Genomic DNA, 20,165 nt, shown 5'->3' with positions numbered 1-20,165 from the left:
ATGCTTTGGAGCGGGTTCAGAGGAGGTTTACCAGGATGCTGCCTGGACTGGAGGGCTTATCTTATGAAGAGAGGTTGACTGAGCTCGGACTTTTTTCATTGGAGAAAAGGAGGAGGAGAGGGGACCTAATTGAGGTATACAAGATAATGAGAGGCATAGATAGAGTCGATAGCCAGAGACAATTTCCCAGGGCAGAAATGACTAACACGAGGAGTCATAATTTTAAGCTGGTTGGAGGAAAGTATGGAGGGGATGTCAGAGGCGGGTTCTTTACACAGTTGTGAGAGCATGGAATGTGTTGCCAGCAGCAGTTGTGGAGGCAGGGTCATTGGGGACGTTTAAGAGACTCCTGGACATGCATATGGTCACAGAAATTTAAGGGTGCATACATGAGGATCAGTGGTCGGCACAACATCGTGGGCTGAAGGGCCTGTTCAATGTTCTATAAAGGTATTTGTAGCTAAGCCAAAGCCAGGGACTCCTAGATTTCATATAGCTTATCGTAGCTGAAAATGTGTTGCTGGAAAAGCGCAGCAGGTCAGGCAGCATCCAGGGAACAGGAGAATCAACGTTTCGGGCATAAGCCCTTCTTCAGGAAGCCCTTATCATACCCAAGCTAGCATTAGGGTTGCCAGAGTTGTCTTTTGCATTATTTTTCTGATGAATCAAAATACACTCCAGGTTCCTATTTCTCAGTGATCAGTCTGCCAGATTATCTCTCTGTCCTCCATTCCAACTGCTAATTAAGTAGATATTGTTTGCATGCCAATAGAGTTTAGGGCTGTTTTCAATTTGAGTTTTCATGTAGAATAGTTTGGATTGTGTATAACTGAACAGACCTGTGACAAAGACTAAAATTTAGCCACAGTGGATGAAGTTTGATTGCTAACTCTTTCCAAACACATTATCCTATTTGTGTCTGTGCTGGAAACATAAATAACCTCTCCTGAGTTCAGCACTCTTACCACCTCTTCTAATTTGGGTTTTCTAGTTTTTCCTATAACTGAGGCCCACCATATCTAGTTTAAAGGCCTGTCTTTGTTGTGTAATTCACTAGGACTTTATTCCCAGCGCAGTTCAGATGAAGACAGCATCTTCAGAACAGGACCCTTCTTGCCAAGAATTCAATTGAGTACTTGCCAAGGCTCAACATTATCAGTCTACTCACTACAAAAAATTGATATGTTCATTTTATATGCAAATTATAAAATATTCTCTTAAATGCTTTGCAGATACGACGAGGCAGTTTTCTTAATGTTGTATTGGTCTTTCCACAGCTCCATTCGACGAGGTGAAAGCCACTGGTGGATGAAAGGCTCCACACCCCCTCAAATTTCAGAAATAATAATTAAACTAATAAAGGACATGGCAGCAGTAAGTTGTAATCAACTGGCATTGCTACTTTATTCAAAGTTTGGGTGAAGATTTGTAGCTTGGGTACTCGTTGTTGTGGTTCTGTTCGCCGAGCTGGAAATTTTTGTTGCAAACGTTTCGTCCCCTGTCTAGGTGACATCCTCAGTGCTTGGGAGCCTCCTGTGAAGCGCTTCTGTGATGTTTCCTCCGGCATTTATAGTGGCCTGTCCCTGCCGCTTCCGGTTGTCAGTTTCAGCTGTCCGCTGTAGTGGCCGGTATATTGGGTCCAGGTCGATGTGTTTGTTGATGGAGTTTGTGGATGAGTGCCATGCTTCTAGGAATTCCCTGGCTGTTCTTTGTTTGGCTTGCCCTATAATGGTAGTGTTGTCCCAGAAACACCACAGAAGCGCTTCACAGGAGGATCCCAAGCACTGAGGACGTCACCGAGACAGGGGACGAAACGTTTGCAACATTGTTGAAGTTGCGCGGGTATCCGTTTTTGGTGAATACCTTGTATAGGTGTTCCTCTTCTTCTTTTTGCAGTCCTGGTGTACTGCAGTGTGTTGTGGTCCTTTTGAATAGTGTCCTGATGCAGCTTTGTTTGTGTGTGTTGGGGTGGTTACTTTCATAGTTTAGGACTTGGTCTGTGTGTGTGGGTTTCCTGTATACTCTTGTAGTGAATTCTCCGTCTGGTGTTCTCTGTACCATCACGTCTAGGAATGGGAGTAGGCTATCGTTTTCTTCTTCTCTCGTGAATCGGATTCCTGTGAGTGTGACGCTGGTGATCCGGTGTGTTTTTTCTATTTCTGTGTTTTTAATGATTACAAACGTGTCATCGACATATCTGATCCAGAGTTTGGGTTGAATTTGTGGTAGGACTGTTTGTTCTGACCTTTGCATAACTGCCTCTGCTATGAGTCCCGAGATTGGTGATCCCATGGGTGTTCCGTTGATTTGTTCGTATATCTGGTTGTTGAATGTGAAGTGTGTTGTGAGGCACAAGTCCAGTAGTTTAAGTATGCCGTCTTTGTTGATAGGTTCAACGTCCTGTTGTCTGTTCTGTCTATCCAGCAGGTTGGCTATTGTTTCTCTGGCTAGGGTTTTGTCAATAGAGGTGAACAGTGCCGTTACGTCGAATGAGACCATAGTTTCTTCCTTGTCTGTGTATATTTCTGCCACTTTATTTTAAAACCGCTCAATAATATCAATTATACCACAGTACTGTGTGTTAAATATGGCAAGCTTAAATGCTTTAAATGTAGGAAGATAAGTGAATTTAATTACATTTGATGTATTTTGTACTAGTTAGTATTTGTTTCCTTTTGCAGTAACTTTTAAAACTTATTTCTTTAATTCACAATGTCTCAGCATTTGAAAGATTTATTCTGATTTTATTTTGATCTGTTTTAAGACAGTTAACATTTTGCTTCAAGTTAGTTGCTTATTAGTAGCTTATTAGTACCACATTTGACAAAATTGAGCAAACAGGCTGCGAAGTATTTCCAGTGTTTGTTTTAGCTGCCGTTATTAAGGAAAACTGTAACTAAATTGCTTGCTGAAGTGAAATATTCTGAATGCTAATATGTTATGAAAAACATTCTCCTCCACTTAGAAGATAATTGAATCTAGTTTCTGAGAGTTATCTTGTGTGTGCATGTCATGATTTAACTTTGAAAAAACATTTTTCTAGGGACATCTATCAGAAGCCTGGTCACGTGTCACAAAAAATGCTATTGCTGAAACAATTATTGCCCTAACAAAAATGGAAGAAGAATACAGAGTGCCTATTCAATGTACCACAACAACAAGGGTAATTAATTAGTTCCTTTTATATGTGAAGTATATCTGAAGCAGAATTATGGAATGGTTAATGGAAAGGGATTGTATTTGGGTGTTAGATTCTAACTCTGTTTAACTTTTGTTTTCTCCACAGTTGTGGCTAGCTCTGGCTTCACTGTGTGTGCTGGATCAAGACCATGTTGATAGACTTTCCTCTGGCAGATGGATGGGAAGGGACGGCCAGCAAAAACAAATGGTAGGGAAAGGGATTGTTGATATATTAGGACCACTGTTGTTTGTGTAACGAAACTAGATTTAAAATCAGTGCTTTGGAGATGCCGGTGTTGGACTGGGGTGTACAAAGTTTAAAAATCACACAACACCAGGTTATAGTCCAACAAGTTTTTTTTAGATTAGATTAGATTAGATTAGATTAGATTACTTTACAGTGTGGAAACAGGCCCTTCGGCCCAACAAGTCCACACCGACCCGCCGAAGCGTAACCCACCCATACCCCTACATTTACCCCTTACCTAACACTACGGGCAATTTAGCATGGCCAATTCACCTGACCTGCACATCTTTGGACTGTGGGAGGAAACCGGAGCACCCGGAGGAAACCCACGCAGACACGGGGAGAACGTGCAAACTCCACACAGTCAGTCGCCTGAGGCGGGAATTGAACCCGGGTCTCTGGCGCTGCGAGGCAGCAGTGCTAACCACTGTGCCACCGTGCCGCCCATTAACTAAATGATTTTTAACTAAATTCAAAGCAAACATGTAAACTGAGCAGAACATTGAAATTGAAGGAAGCCAATTGTGGGGCCAATTGCAAAGTGAGCTGGGCAATAGAAATATTTGTACAGGTAGAGGTTGTGCATGTAGGGTTTAATCCCAGTGAGTATACATTATTGCAGACATAAAAATAGGCAAGGCATGTTTGGTGTCACTGCCTAAGGAAGAGACTTGAGAGTCTCCATAGACTGGACGGTAAATGTATTCAGTAAAGCAGCGAAGCTGTTAAGAATCTAGTTGATTATTGAACATAGCCATACTGAATTAATATAGATCAGAGGAGATTTGGTTTAGTTTTAATTATCTCTCCCTTGATCAAAGGGAAACAACTGAATTTTTGCCATTTATGTATTTTATTAGTGACTGCTTCCCAAATATTGGGTAATTTCAACAATATATTCAGTACTCCAGTTGATATAAGAAATATTTCTCTGAGAACTATGTTTAAGGGTGAAAGGGTCTTGTAGTTCAAATGTAATACATAGAAGTTTATTTCTGCAAATCAACAAGGGCACGTTTCTATCACTCAAGGACTATTAAGTAGTTTGAATATCATCACTAAATTATGAAAGATGTTTTTTAACTTGCTTGGTCGTACAGAATTTAAAGAAAACATTGCTTAGAAAAGTGATATGCAGTCCAAACATTTTACCTTGTACTCATCTGGACTGAAAAACAAAAAAAAAATTCATTAAGGAAAAAACAATTTTTACAGCATGAGTAGAGGGTGTAATTTGTTGGCCTGTAGTTGGCATGTAGGTAATGCAGCAGGAACTATTAACTACCTTAATTAACTAATTAAATTCAAATTAGGCTTACATCTCTAAGCAGGGCATTGCCATGGAGATGCAGCACCATTGGCTGTTTCCATAGCCCTTCCCTATCAAAAAAGATGCAGTACCTTGACAAAGTCATTGTGTGCGCAAAGTACAAAAGCGGTGTGAATAAATAGAGCTTCTCGTATGCGCGTTCATTCCACTTTATTTTCTAGTGTCTCATTCATGCGTGTGACTCTTTGAGTATTGATTCAGTTTACCCGTTAACCTCTATTTGTATATGGGCAATTTGCTTGAAGAAATATATTCTAGAAATAGTGATAAATTCTTCTAGTTTAAAATATTATTGTCTCATCTCTGTTAATAAAAAAAAAATTGGATACATGTTTTAGACATCTGACAAAACAAATCATTCTTCCCTAGTTTGGCCTTAGCTGGGTTTCTATAACTCAAAATTTATTTTTTATGGAAAATAATTTTTGAATTCAAGATTTTACAAGACCTTCCTCAATCTTTCTCTGTCAGTACAATCTTAATATTGCAGAATTTTGTCTCCCGAGCCTTTTCCAACTGTGACTCCCATTTCAAAGCTTCAGTCTGACCAGGATAGGGTTTGTTTGTTGGTGGGGTATAGGAGGGTAGCACTGAGATGGTGGGAGGAAGTGTAGAGGTGAGAGTGAGAAGGCAAAATGTTTAATCTTTGGGATTTTTTTTTTAAAAAAACTATTCACTGGCTTTTTGGATCGTAAATCAGGTCTCAATGATCAATCTGTTAGGCCACACTGAAAATTTGCTAAGAATTAAACAAGCCTCACAGCTCAGAGCTCCATGGCTACCTCCAAGATCATGACCACAGAATTTGACTGAGTTGCAACCTGTGTGTTGGGAAAACTCTGTGTTGTAGAAGCTGCAGTACCTTCTGCAAAGATCAGATCATAAATCCTGTTTGTGCAGAGAGACATTCCATTCTTTGGATTAACAAAAGAGTTCTGTTATTTTTCTTAATTGATGCTAAGTTAATAATTGTTTTTTTTCTTTAGCCCATGTGTGACAACCATGATGATGGTGAAACTCCAGCAATTATCCACTGCAATGTGTGTGGGAATCTTTGCACAGACTGTGACCGTTTTCTCCACCTCCACAGAAGGACAAGAACACATCAAAGACAGGCAAGAATTTAATTAAAAGTCTTTTTTGAATAATTTTGATGCTGTATTTTGCTCTCATAGGAAATTTAATGACATGGACTCTGCTATTGATCTCTAAACTGCTTCAAACAAAACTGCATAGTTGGACAAAGAATGGTGGAGAGTTGAGTGGGGAAAAGTAGGAAGAGATAATTAATTCCTAACAAGCTTTAAATGCAAAGGTTGAAATATTTCCAGGAATGCCTACTTCTGTAAATGGTGTATTGTTATATAGTTGCCCTCTGTGTTGTGATTTTTAAAAAAAATACCATTGCAGAAATACTATTTGATCAATATTTGTAGGATCTTTTGAACTAATTACTGATCCTTTGAATCAAAGTGGAGGGACAGTGGTGGACTTTATTTTGTTGATTTTATTTATGTGTTAAGATCAGGTAAGGAGTGCTGAAATGATTTTCCTATCCTTCCACTCTTCTTTTGACCACACAGAGTTTTACTTTGGAAAATTTTTTAAGAATTATCTGTTCACTGGCTTTTTGGAGCATAAATCTGGTTTCAAAGATCAATCCGTCAGGCCATACTTCAAATTTGCTAAGATTTAAACAAACCTCACAGCTCAGAGTTCCACGGCCATCTCTGAGATCATGACCGCAGAATTTCTCTGACTTGCAACCTGTGTTTTGGGGAAACTCTGTTGTAGTAGCTACAGTACCTTCTGCAAATATTAGATCATAAATCCTGTTTGTGCAGACAGACATTCTATTCTGTTGTATCTTTGAATTAGCAAAAGAGTTCTGTTATTTTTCTTAATTGATGCTAAGTTAAAAGTTGTTTAAAAATTAGAGGGTGTGTTTTGCTGATTCTAACTGTCCAACTATTTAAATTTAAAGGCTATGAAGAATTCACTAGGCCAAGTTTCCATAGTTTAAACAAAAAACAGGATACGTTTATTGAAACTATATTTCCTGAACTCAGAATGACAAGATAATAAGGCATCATTTAGACAGTCTCTCACATTTATTGGGGCCCCTCACACACCACTACAATTAGTGGAGTAAGAGGTTATAAATACACAAAATTCTACAGCCTGTGAAAGTTAAACCAAAGGGGACTATATGGTTACCTATTTGTTGACTAGTCTCAACACAGTGAGTTTACTATTGCAGGTATTTAATTCAGCAGTTCTCCTGGATGCAGCTGTGCAATGCAAATTTCCACATTTTAAAAGATCTCTATTTGTAATGATTTTGTTTTTTGCAAATTTTTTAAACTTTACAAACATAGGAAATTATTGAAAAATACAATCAATAACAAATATCAGTATAATAAAAAGAAAAAAACCACAAATTACAATACAACTACTGTCACTCGGGGGTGATTATATGAGCTTCCAAATTAGGAGCAGAAATACAATACTCTTGCTATCACGTCTGCTCTGCTTGTCTGATCACTTCACATTCCCACCTACCCATGCATTTGCAGAATCCAGCACATTACTTCCAAAGAGATATTGAAAGAGGGAAACAATGCACGCAGCCTCTCAACCCGTCTTCCGACATGATTTTTTTGTCTCGCTCTCCCTTTTTCTGTAGCACTTTCTGCTTTTATTCTTTGAAGTACTTTTGGAGAAATTATGTATTAATTCTGGAGAAATTATGTATTAATTCAAATCTACAGCAGTTGTTGATTGGATTATTTGTTTTCATCCCACCTGGTGAAATGTGAAATTGTGTAACTTGTTGTAACCAGTCTGACTGGCGCACTTTTTTCTTAAAGAAAAATGCAGTTGTCTGTAGAGGATCTGTTTCTTTTAACAAGGGCAGCCAAAGGAAAATTAGAAATTGTTTCTTTAGGAAAATGACACATTCTTGTAACACATGCATGAACAGAATTATATTAGTTTAATGTGAGCAGAAATGTAAGTAAAGTTATTTACACTTGGCTACACTGTTTATACAGTTCTGCAATTTTAAACTTCAATAACTTACATTAAAAGCAAACTGTAAATGATATTTGAATGGCATAATTCATAAATTTCTTTATTAGTGTTATGAATTTCAGTTCTGTTCTGCATACAAGTTACCTTTTTTTTCCTGTCACTGTACTTGTTGTATGGAAGAGAATTAAAAATCACTTATTTTAAAGACTAACCCCTGGAAGGTGCAAGTAAAAGTCACATTAATTTCAGATTTTTTGTTTCTATAATCCAAGAATCCCTACAGTGTGGAAACAGGCCATTTGGCCCTTTTGAGCCCACCTGGACCTTCCAAAAAGTATCCCACCCAGACCCTTTCCTCTCTCTCTTTTCCCCCCCCCCCCCCCACAAACCCCCTTGTCCTATTCTCCCCACCACCCCCTTGCCCTATCCCTGTAACCTTGCATTTCCAATGGGGTAATTCACCTAGCCTGCACATCACTGGTTGCTGTGGGCAATTTTGCATGGCCAGTCCACCTAACCTGCACATCTTTGGACTGTGAGATAGGAAAACCTTTCCAAATATGGCAAAGTATTCCACTAATATTATCCCTAAAATAATCTGGTATGCAATCTTTTGAAAATTATAGGTGTTTAAGGAAGAGGAGGAAGCAATCAAAGTTGATCTTCATGAAGGCTGTGGAAGAACCAAGCTCTTCTGGCTTATGGCACTTGCAGATTCAAAAACCATGAAAGCAATGGTAGAGTTCAGGGAACATACGGGTGAGAATTAAAGACCCAACATTTAAGCTTATTATACCAGTATTGTATTTGCACCCCCATTAGTTTCTGCATTTTTATTTTGATTAAGTTTTCATATTCATAATTTTAATACTTTGCAAAGGTATTATCCTGTGTACCATTCTGTTGCACTGTTCCCATACATTAGCATTAAGTACAGGCATGCACCAGGTTTCAGTCAGCAGGTGATTGTGCTTTGTACAGGTGATTGTACATGTGCCAGCCTTGCAGTGCATCATAACCGCAAGTGTGTTTGGAAAAGATGACATTAAAGCATGCTGCTGCCTGCTGATCCAGATTGCAAAATGGTGAATAATTATGCAAGGAGCTTTGTAAAGTTTGGTTGCAGGCAGTAAGACACTGTTAGTATTTCTTCTTTCATGTTCCACATAAAGCATGTTATACTGTGATTGTGAAACTGCCAAGGAATTTTCAAAATGATGGGCTTCAGATACCTTCATGACATCATGTTAGTCCAGCTTTCACTAGGAAGTGGAAATGCCACCTGAAATAATTGTTAAAGTGAGGTATATTTACCACTGTTCACAGATAAAGGCATCAGTGGATAAAAACGTGTCTTGTGTGAAGACTGGCCTGCCTAACATCCTCTTAGCTCGCATACACATCTTCTTTAGCTTGACTCTAAAATTGATGATAACCGTTTAGGTTGCCACCCCAGTCGACTTATCCCTACAAATGGAAACCTTGACTGCGATAGAGGTAGTGAGTCAAAGTCCAAAGTAATTTAAATATTTATGTGTAGGAATGCCAATGTAAGTCTGATGCCAGTTGTTGGCTGAAATTTTCATGCTGTCAGCCTCCTACAAATGGAGCTGTAATTTGCCCTCTGAAGGGCCATTTGTCACTTTGCATCTTGTCTAATACAGTCCATTAACAGATAATGATTTCCAGGAAAACGCTAGTTTCAAGACTCATTAATGTTGGCAATGCCATCTTTGGGCATTATGATTCAAGATCCTCGAGGGAGTAGTGACCATACTTTGATAGAATTCAAAATTCAGTTTGAGGGTAAGAAAGTGAAGTCCCACAGTAGTGTCCTGGAATTAAACAAAGGAAATTAAACATTGGCATGAGGATAGATTTGGCATGAAGGCTAAAAGGCAAGACAATGGATGAGCAGTGGCAGATGTTCAAGGACGTTATCATTTCCTCACAACTAAAATATATCCTAGTGGAAAAGAAAGATGATATGGAGGGTAAAAGAAAACACCCTTGGCTAAACAAGGAGGTCAAGAGCAATAGGAAGTGAAAAACTAAGGCGAGTGGCAGGCTGGAAGATTGGGAAGCTTGCAGACATTACAAAGGGAGTGAAAGCTAGCTCAAAATATCAAAAAGAATAGCAAAAGCTTTTAAAGGTACATAAAAGGGAAGCGTCACGAGGTGAATGTTGGTCCCTTGGAAGATGAAACCAGAGAGTTAATAGTGGGGAACACTGAAATGGCAGTGAAGCTAAATCGATAGTTTGCCTCAGTTTTCACAGTGGATAATAATAGTACCATTCCTATTGGAACGGGCAAGTCCGAGGTAATAGAAAAGGTAAAATTTAGAACAATCAACATTGACAGGGGAAAGGTACTTAGCAAACTATGAGGATTGAGGACAGATAAGTCCCCCAGCCCAATGGCCTACATCCTAGGATGTTAAAGGAAGTGGCAGCGGCGATGGTGGATCCATTGGTTACAATATTCCAAAATTCCCTGGACATGGAAAGGTTCCAGTGGATTGGAAAAATGCTAATGTAATGCCCTTATTCAAAAAGGGAGGGAGGCAAAATGTGGGAAATTACATACCAGTTAGTTTGACATCTATTGTTGGGAAAGTGTTAGAATCAATTATCAAGGAAGCAGTATCAGGATATTTGGAAAGTCAAAGCACTATCCATCAGAGTCAGCATAGTTTTATGAAGGGCAAATCATGTTTGACTAATTTGCTAGAGTTCTTCAAATATGTAACAAGTAAAATGGATAATGGGGATGCTGTAGACGTAATATATCTGGACTTCCACAAGGCATTTGATAAGGCGCTACACAAAAGGTTAACTCGCAAGGATCATATGGGGTAACTTACTAGCTTGGATAGATGGCTGGCTGATGGACAGAAAACAGAGTCAGGATAAGGGGGCGGCATGGTGGCTCAGTGGTTAGCATTACAGCCTCACAGCACCAGGGTCACAGGTTCGATGCCAGCCTCTGGTGACTATCTGTGTGGAGTTTGCACATTCTCCCCGTGTCTGCGTGGGTTTCCTCCCGGTACTCCTGTTTCTTCCCACAGTCCAAAGATGTGCAGGTCAGGTGAATTGGCCATGCTAAATTGCCCATAGTGCGAGTTGCATCAGTCAGAGGGAAATGGGTCTGGGTGGGTTACTCTTCAGAAGGTCAGTGTGGACTGGTTGGGCCAAAGGGCCTGTTTCAACACTATAGGGAATCTAATCTAACCTAAGTGTTTTTATTTTCTGGATGGCAAGAGTTAACTATTTGGGGTGCCACAGACTTCGGTCCTTGGACCCCAGCTATTTACCATCTACATTAAGGACTTGAGTACAGGGATAGAAGGCTGTCTAGCCAAATTTGCAGATGACACAAAAATAGGTAGGATGGTAAATTGCAATGAGGAAATGAGAACCTGATAAACGGATATAGATAGTTTAGGAGAGTGAGCCAAAATGTGGCAGATTGAGTTTAACGTGGATAAGTGTGAGGTCATGCATTTTGATCGAAAACATGGGAAGGTGACCTATTAGCTAAATGGGGGGAGATTTTGGAGGTGCTCCAGTGCAGAAGGATTTGGGTGTCCTTGTTCATGAGTCACAGAAAACTAGCATGCAGGTACAGTAGATGATCAAGAAAGCAAATGGAATGTTGGCTATTATAGGTATAGGAATAGAATATAAAGGTAAGGAAGTATTGTTGCAACTATACAAACTGCACCTGGAGTATTTTGTACAGTTTTGGTCCCCTTATTTGAAGAAAGATGTAGTGGTATTGGAGGCAGTTCAGAGGAGATTCACTAGGTTGTCAGAGATGAGGGGTTTGTCATATGAAGAGAGATTGAACGGTTGAGGTCCATACTCTCTGGAATTTAGAAGAATGAGGGGAGATCAAATTCAAGATGATAAAAAATGTGGACAAAATAGACAAGAAGCAGATGCTTCCTCTCATGGAGCATTCTAGGACAAGGGGTCATGGTCTAAGGATAAGGGGTAGCAAATTTAAGATACAATTACAGAGAAACTACTTCTCCCAAAGGATTGTGAATTAATGGAATTCACTCCCCCAAAGTGCAGTGGATGCTGGGACAGTGAGTAAATTCGAAGAGTTAGACAGATTTTTAATTGGTAAAGGGTGAAGGGTTATGGGAGAAGGCAAGAAATTTGGGTGAGTATCATATCAACCATGGGCGAATGACCTAATTCTGCTCCTATATATTATGAACAAATGGGACTGAAATATTGGTTAACCTTAAAGAATCATTTGTTCCAAAACCTCCGAAGGACCCTATGTATGTTGATGAGAGAGGGGAAGGGTGTGCATACCAAGCAACTGTGTTGGTGCAGTAATAATCCTCAATGAATCCCTTAATTGGAAATCAGATGGTTGGTGCTCAATGTCTCATTGATCTTGTTTAATAGCTCAGCATGTTTTCTCTAGGTTTTGCCTTTCTCTCTATACTGTACACTGATCACAGTTTTGGGGAACCTGAATGTCGGTTGCTCTTGTTAATGTAGGATACTTCATTTGTCCAGATTTAATTTGTGGCCTACTAATTTCAGGCAAAATGCAAATGTCACCATTTTGACAAAGGTTACTTATACTTCCAAAGCTGAAAATTAATTGCTTATATTGCTGGAGCAGTACAATTGATGCTGTAGATTCTTATAATGCCCTATCGAGGATATGGGATGAATTTCATTTGAATTATTCATGTAGTGTCTCAAGAATTTGAATGTGTACCAGTAATTCACTGGAACATTTCACCAGTGTCAATTGTTTTGCATAACTGGATGTGATTACATTGAACACACTCCTCAAGGTATTTTGCAATACAAGTAGACCTTTCATTTAGTGTTTCTTCAATAATACTAAACAGAGTGCAAACTGTTCACTGAGAAAAGCTATTTGGAAATTGTTTGTTTATGAATACTGGAGTTTCATTGTAGTTCTGGGCATAATTCCCAGAAATTTGAGCAGGCAGTCATCTTTCAAAGTAAAGTCAACAATTTTTTAAAAAATGTTGTTTTATGTATTGATAAAGTGAGCCAGGTTCATTGAATAGCAACAGAAAGGGTCCAGAGGAACCACCTGCTTTTCAAAACAGTTTTGTGTCAAGAGTAAAGGAATAGTTTGTTTTGAACCTTGTTAAAATTGAAGATTTGTCTATCCTGTCAAGGCATGACATAATTAGATTACCACCATTCCTTGTCCAAATGTACCACTATTCCCGCTCGTAACTCTGATCCTATTCATTTTACATCTGATCTGTTGCAATGAAGTTATTTTGGATATTTTTTGCCTGCTCTTGAAAGAATCAAAGATACACATATTAGCGTGAGAGCTATCATTAAAATATTCAAATTTGAAGGGACTTCACTTTGAATCCTTTGTGAGCTAACCGAATTTTGATCAAGGAAATCCTTGCTTAACATCATTAATTGGTTCTTGAAATGATTAACGTTCAGTGGGATGTCGTTATATGGAACAATCTGTCTAAGGCTTATAATCCCCTCCCAAGACTACCTTCTCCGCATCATACCTTTGGACCAAGCTGTTGCAAGTCCAGCATGGGAGTTACACAAGAACGTTCAGGCATATCGTGACGGTAACAAGAAGCCATAGTGACGCAGTGCAAATAGACAGTTGTAACTGGAAAGTGACATCATCGTAAGTCACCCCTGTGAAGGACACTGTTAAGCAAGGATGTCCTTGAAAGAGTTGCTGCATCTGAAGAGGAAGGATAATGGGAGATGACACTCTAGTTACATGCGTAAGGTCCTGTACATGCGTTATTTCTTCCCCCACTGTCCAATACTGTTAAAACATGTCAAAAAAGGCTCAGCATTTTTGAAAGAAATGCTCTATTGGCCGACAATGATCTGCGGTACCATTATCACAAGTAGAACTGATTTGGAATTCAAGTAGTAACACATCTGTGAATTACTTATCCCTATGTTTTAATCTAGTGAGATGAAATCAGTTGTAGCGTGTGGTTGGTGTCGAATTAATATTTGTATGATCAGACTCATTAGTTTAAGCGACTATATTTAACTTCCTCATACACTTGAAGCAAGCAAGGGTGAATAATAGCTTTACATTATTATAAAAATATACATCCATATGACTTGTTTATATTACCAAAGAGGTTGTCAAATGTTTTCTTTAACCCAAATTTGCTTCCTTAATTTAAGGCAAACCTGCGTCAAGCAGCTCTGAAGCATGTCGCTTCTGTGGATCAAGAAATGGAACAGAGTTATCAGCAGTGGGCAGTGTGTGCTCTGATACAGATTGCCAAGTGAGTGAAATTAAGTCTACTATAGAATGTTGTCAAACTGCGCACTTTACGTAATTGGCCTATATCATCTGTTTTTAAGTTTCTTTCATGTCTGTTATATTTTTTCCCCAAAGACGTTTGTTCTCATAGTAATTATTTGTTTTAATAATTTTAAACCAGGAATATGCAAAGACCGCCTGTGGAAAAACCCATTCCTGCGGTCACCCTTGTGGTGGAGTTAAAGGCGAAGAGCATTGTTTACCTTGTTTACATGGATGTGACAAAAATGCAATATGTCTTAAACAAGATGCTGATGACATGTGTATGATCTGCTTTACTGAGGCACTTTCAGCGGCACCTGCAGTTCAGGTAATCCAAATTGTTTATGGAGATTTTTTTATTGTAGATTAGATTAGATTAGATTACAGTGTGGAAACAGGCCCTTCGGCCCAACAAGTCCACACCGACCCGCCGAAGCGAAACCCACCCATACCCCTACATTTACCCCTTACCTAACACTACAGGGAATTTAGTATGGCCAATTCACCTGACCCTGCACATCTTTGGATGGTGGGAGGAAACCGGAGCACCCGGAGGAAACCCACGCAGACACGGGGAGAACGTGCAAACTCCACACAGTCAGTCGCCTGAGGCGGGAATTGAACCCGGGTCTCTGGCGCTGCGAGGCAGCAGTGCTAACCACTGTGCCACCGTGCCGCCCACAATTGTAGGCATTTTAAAATAATTTATATTTGTTTAGAGACTCAATTGCGCATGATTTTTTTTTTTAAAAACCCCTTGTTAAGCAAATTTTGCTGTAAGATACCAGCTTCCTTGTAATCTTGCAAAACATTACATCACATTTTTGAAAAAAAAACACATTTGCTCTACTCTTGAACTTAGTAAAACACTGCTGCCTGGTCTGAATTGACGTGTCATATGCTCCCAGTCCTGTTCTGTCCCAGTTTGATAACATCTTGATTTTTAGAATTCTGCTTATGTTCAGTGCCCTGCATAGTCATCCTACATCTTTTACAACCTTCAGAAATATTTGTATTCCTCCAGTCTGGCCTTTTGCTCATCCTGATTTTCACGTCTGCCATTGACAACACACCTTCAGCTCTGGATTTTTCACCTAAAACCTTGCTGGCTCCCCACCTTTCCAACTTTTTGACATTTCTAAAACATATCTCTTTATCCAAGCTTTATGATCACCTGTCCAGATATCATAGTGTGTCATTGTCAGTTTTATCCCATAACGCTTTTGTGTCGTAAGTCTTGAAACATTTTTACTGTATTAAAAAGCAATACAAATCAGGTTATTTCCATTGTTTAGCGATTTAAAAAAATTCTTCATTAGATCAGTTTGAAGTCTGCATCCGCTCTCAGCAGAACAGCTATATCAACATGCTACTGTCACAAAACAGAACAAATTAGAGGAAACGTACAACACCACCAACAATATCCTGACAGGCATAAAATTCACAAAAGAGAAGGAGAACGATAACAAACTCCTATTCCTAGCTGTGACAGTTGAACATACAGTTAATGGAGAGCTTCAAACCAGCATCTACAGAAAAACAACAAACAGACCAAATACTTAATGTCAGAAGTGATCATCATAGCACCCAAGAACTATAAACAGCAGAAGAAAACTACCTATACAACGTTTTCAAGAAAAATGGGTACCCAATAAACACAACCTGCTGATTCCTCAGAACCAATCCAAACAAGCAGACACAGCGCAACTAAATATTGTAGCCGCATTGCCTTAAATCAAAGACATATCAGAAATGACTTCCAGACTACTCTGACTCATTGGCATCATGGTAGCCGACAAACCTACCAACACACTTAAACAGTAACTAATGAACCTAAAGGATCCATTAGGTACGATCAACAAAAATAATATTTACAAAATAGCATGCAAGAACTGTAAAAATACATAAGACAAACAAGCAGTAAACTTGCTACCAGGATACATGAACACCAACTAGCCACCAAAAGACAAGACCCACTACCACTAGTTTCCATACAGACAAACTCCAGAACTCCATCAATAAACACATTGATTTAGATCCCATCTACCTTCCCTTGGTTTAAAAAAAAAACAGAAATGAAGTCACCCACCTTAGGAAACCAAGACTTATAAATAGAGAGGCAGGACCTACTATCAGTACTTCACTGGAGGCACACTCTGATGATGTTACCTAGTCATGGTGATGAAATGTCTGAAAACAAAGCTTCCAGCTCAGCGAGCTAACTTACATCCATATCATCAACCTGAGCTGCAAATCTTCTCAAAAACTGCTAGTGCTATTGTTATAACAGACTCACGTTTTGACCATCAACAGTGTCAGATCCTAAGATTTAATGCAACCCTTTCAGCTCATTGCTGAGCTTCGTGTTTATTTGTAAAAGTCTGATTCATATGTGTTGTTGCATGATTACAATCATTTTGTGCTGTTTACTCGAGAAACTGCTTGTTTATTTTAAGTTGTAAGGTTTGTAAATGTCCAAGCATAAGATGATTAAACTCCTATGTTTTCCTTCTTTGAAGTTGGACTGTAGTCATGTTTTCCATCTACACTGCTGTAGACGAGTTCTTGAAAATCAGTGGCTTGGCCCAAGAATAACTTTTGGCTTCATGGCATGCCCGATATGCAAGGTGAGAATCCTTCAGATTGGTTTCTTTTAAACTCTGGAGTAGCCTTTGTGGCACGGATTTCAGTAAGAGAGAATTTGACAAAAACTTCAGATTTTTGTGTAATTCCAGAACAAAATAAATCATCTAGTATTAAAAGATCTACTTGATCCTATCAAAGACCTCTATGAAGATGTAAGGAAGAAGGCTCTAATGAGACTAGAATATGAAGGTTTGCATAAAAGTGATGCCATCACTACTCCGGGTGTCCGTTTTTACAATGATCCTGCTGGATTTGCAATGAATAGATACGCTTATTATGTCTGCTACAAATGTAAAAAGGTAGGTTCATGTTTGAACACACGCTTTTTAACTGATAAATATTGATTTGTTCTTACCTTTTGGTTGGAATGGAGGATATGCCTGATGGTTTCTTTTTCACAAAACAATCCTACTTGAACTTCATGAATTTTATTAATTTTTTTCTGTTAAAAACAGAAGAATGTACATAGTCTCCCCATAATATTTAGAAACTAGGAGGTGGTGTTGGTGAGTTTGGGATAAAGTCCACATTCAAAAGATGAACTAGAAAACTTGTATTTTATTGCAACAAAAACTCAGAAAAGAACTTGTTTGTTTACATATAGTTATCTTGAACATTTTTGAAGGTACTAATTGAGTTTCATTTAACTTTATACAAACTATTTTAATATTTTTTTAAACTCAGAGATTGAACAACTGGTATATAGGTAAATATATACCTATATAATAGGTAAACACCAAATATGTAGGTAAAGATTAACGCACATAATTTAAATGCCACAATAATTCTCTTTATCACTTTTGTCAGCAATTGATTTTACTGGAATTCTTAGATTGCTCTTTGAGTCTGGTGAGAATTCTGTAGTTGCTGTTCAGGAACTAAACTAATTTGGGGGATATGTTCCCACTTCACATTTTGGCCCTCCGTGTTTCAAGCAAACTGTTAATGAACCTAATAAAATGAAAATTTTCAGTGCAATTTGCACAGAATTCTAAGAAATTTCACAGACTTGGCAACGTTTTGCCAAACCTCTGATTTATTGGCATCCTCGAGCAAAAGTTAGATGCTTTAGGGTGTTGAACACACATTTTGTGTCTTTGAGATGAAGTCAGTCATTTCCAGGCTTTTTACTCAAAATTCTGTATTCACTAAACTGGCAGTATTTTCAGTTGCAGTTGATATCCTTATGCTTTCATAACATTAATACAACCAGCTCCAAAAATAATTCTTGTCTGTCATGTAGGCTTATTTTGGCGGTGAAGCAAGATGTGATGCTGAAGCAGGGCAAGGCGATGACTATGACCCACGGGAATTGATTTGTGGTGCTTGCTCAGATGTCTCTAGAGCACAGGTATTCCTTGTTTACTTGTTCTGCGGTTTTTCTTAATACTGACATCATTTAGTCGCTCATTTTATTTTGAAGTTTCCATTAGAAACTCCCTGGAATAAATGCATTGTCAGTCACCAAGTGAGATGTTTTTAAAAGGATAAACAAAAGTCGACTTGATTTATTGTCTCTGATGGAGTGGTAATGATTGGTGCAGAAGAGAAGCTATGAAACAGTACAAATTCCCCTCAACCACAGGGCTGCTTTCAGTAAAGTCAAGACACTACATCCTAGAAGTTGGATTAAAAGTGCCACTGAATAAGGCCAAGGAACAGATGGCCACCATCATCCCATTCCACCTTGTAAAACTATAGAAACAAAAGATCTTTAATTTTCAAAAATACATTCAGTTTGTGTCTATTTATTGCTAGTAACTAATCAATAAAATGAAATATACGATTTTCAGGTTTCTAAAAATGCATTATTAGTATCCTGAAGTTACATGTTGATAATCCTTGACAGATGTGTCCCAAACATGGTACAGACTTCTTGGAGTATAAGTGTCGGTATTGCTGCTCTGTGGCAGTGTTTTTTTGCTTTGGAACAACACATTTCTGTAATGCTTGCCATGACGACTTCCAGAGGATGACAAGTATCCCTAAAGAAGAACTCCCCCGTTGTCCTGCAGGTAGCTTATTTTTTCTTGTCTGTTTAGAATAACAAAATAATATGTTCAAAGATGACATAAGATGTTTTAATTCCTTCCCTGAAATAAAAGAAACTAACTTGATCTGCTGGATTAGGTTTTAAAAATTGTCTCAGGTTGTACTGCAATGTGTTTACAGAGAAAAACAGACTATTTTGCATAACATCCTTTCCTTATCCTCAACATGGGCTTCCCCCAAACCCTCTTGTCTTCTAATCCCATTAAATTATCCTATTCTTTTCACCATCATGTGCTTCTCTGTCTTGTTCTCAAATGCATTTATCTATGATATTCACATCACCTGCATCTTATGATAGTGAACTGCAGTCTAACAATTATCTGAATAATTTGTTTTGCCTGAATTCCCTATTGCATTCATTAGTTAGTTATGTTTGACTCCTGAGTGGGTGTGAATGGAAGTGTCATCTTCTACCTTAACATTCATTCATAATCTTGAAGATCTTATTCAGGCCATTCCCCTTTAGTGTTATCTTTTCCAGAATGTAGATTAAGTCAGTTTAGTCTTTTCTGTCAATTATAATCTGTATTGGTATAATTCTGTGGATAACATTTGCGCCTTTTCCAGTGCTTCTACGATTTTCTTTTATAATTTTAAAAAACAGAAATGTTCAGTTATCCAGGGGTAGTCTAACCAAGGTTCTGTATATGTTTAACATGAAGACTTTTCATTTTTCAATTCTGTCCCTCTAAAAATGATCGCCCATGTTTTGTTGGATTTTTTTTTAAAATGGCCATATTCACTCTGTTTTCAGCCAAGTTATAGAGCAGCTTTTGAAACTATCCCTATCTACTCCCCCTTCCTCCCTGCCAACCCAAACTAAAGGACCCAGATTGTGGTCAGGTTCCATGTTCCTGTTTGCTGAGAAATGACTTGCTGGAAATGCATGCAAGGACAGAGTCAAGTTTAGTAAGAATGATAAACAATCCTTTCACAACTGTTGCAAGAAAAGTGGAAGGCCAGGGACCTGTTGGTCCCTGTCTGTTCATATCAAAGTACTAATCACCAGGGAGGGAAAAATTAAAGCAGATTTCAGTAGTATAATGCATCTCTTGTTATTCAACGATGACCCTAAAAGTCTTGTGCTTTCCAGAAAATTTGTTATTTCTGTTGACTTACTTACTCTGTCCCATTCAACTTTTATGGAAAATACTGAAATTTTGAGTTCTGTGATTTTACTTCTAAAGTGAGAGGCTTGGGTGAAAAGTTAAAATTCAGTTTGTAAAGTAACAGTAGACAAGATTGAGTTAATTAAGTGGTTGCCACAGTTGGGTTTTCTGAGCCTGTAGACTATAGGAGGAAAGGAAAGGGACAACTGAAAGATATCCCTGACAACCAGGAAATGAGTGGTTTA

The 20,165-nt window shown here is 38.5% G+C and overlaps 1 protein-coding gene across 14 annotated transcripts in view; it reads left to right on the top strand.

The window, feature by feature from the left end:
• The window catches only part of mycbp2 (MYC binding protein 2), a 199,675-nt gene that overhangs the window by 177,992 nt on the left and 1,518 nt on the right, over window positions 1–20,165 (top strand). For all 14 annotated transcript variants that reach the window (XM_043691414.1, XM_043691407.1, XM_043691412.1 and 11 more), the window contains 11 exons: window positions 1,278–1,374; window positions 3,044–3,163; window positions 3,287–3,388; window positions 5,744–5,872; window positions 8,417–8,549; window positions 13,990–14,093; window positions 14,253–14,441; window positions 16,633–16,740; window positions 16,849–17,058; window positions 18,003–18,110; window positions 18,609–18,774. In XM_043691414.1, the coding sequence (XP_043547349.1) occupies window positions 1,278–1,374; window positions 3,044–3,163; window positions 3,287–3,388; window positions 5,744–5,872; window positions 8,417–8,549; window positions 13,990–14,093; window positions 14,253–14,441; window positions 16,633–16,740; window positions 16,849–17,058; window positions 18,003–18,110; window positions 18,609–18,774 (1,466 nt within the window). The remainder of the gene's footprint in view (window positions 1–1,277; window positions 1,375–3,043; window positions 3,164–3,286; window positions 3,389–5,743; window positions 5,873–8,416; window positions 8,550–13,989; window positions 14,094–14,252; window positions 14,442–16,632; window positions 16,741–16,848; window positions 17,059–18,002; window positions 18,111–18,608; window positions 18,775–20,165) is intronic.

This window comes from Chiloscyllium plagiosum, chromosome 6 (assembly GCF_004010195.1).
Source record: "Chiloscyllium plagiosum isolate BGI_BamShark_2017 chromosome 6, ASM401019v2, whole genome shotgun sequence".
Classification (NCBI taxonomy): domain Eukaryota; kingdom Metazoa; phylum Chordata; class Chondrichthyes; order Orectolobiformes; family Hemiscylliidae; genus Chiloscyllium; species Chiloscyllium plagiosum.
This window is presented reverse-complemented; position numbering and strand designations above follow the sequence as displayed.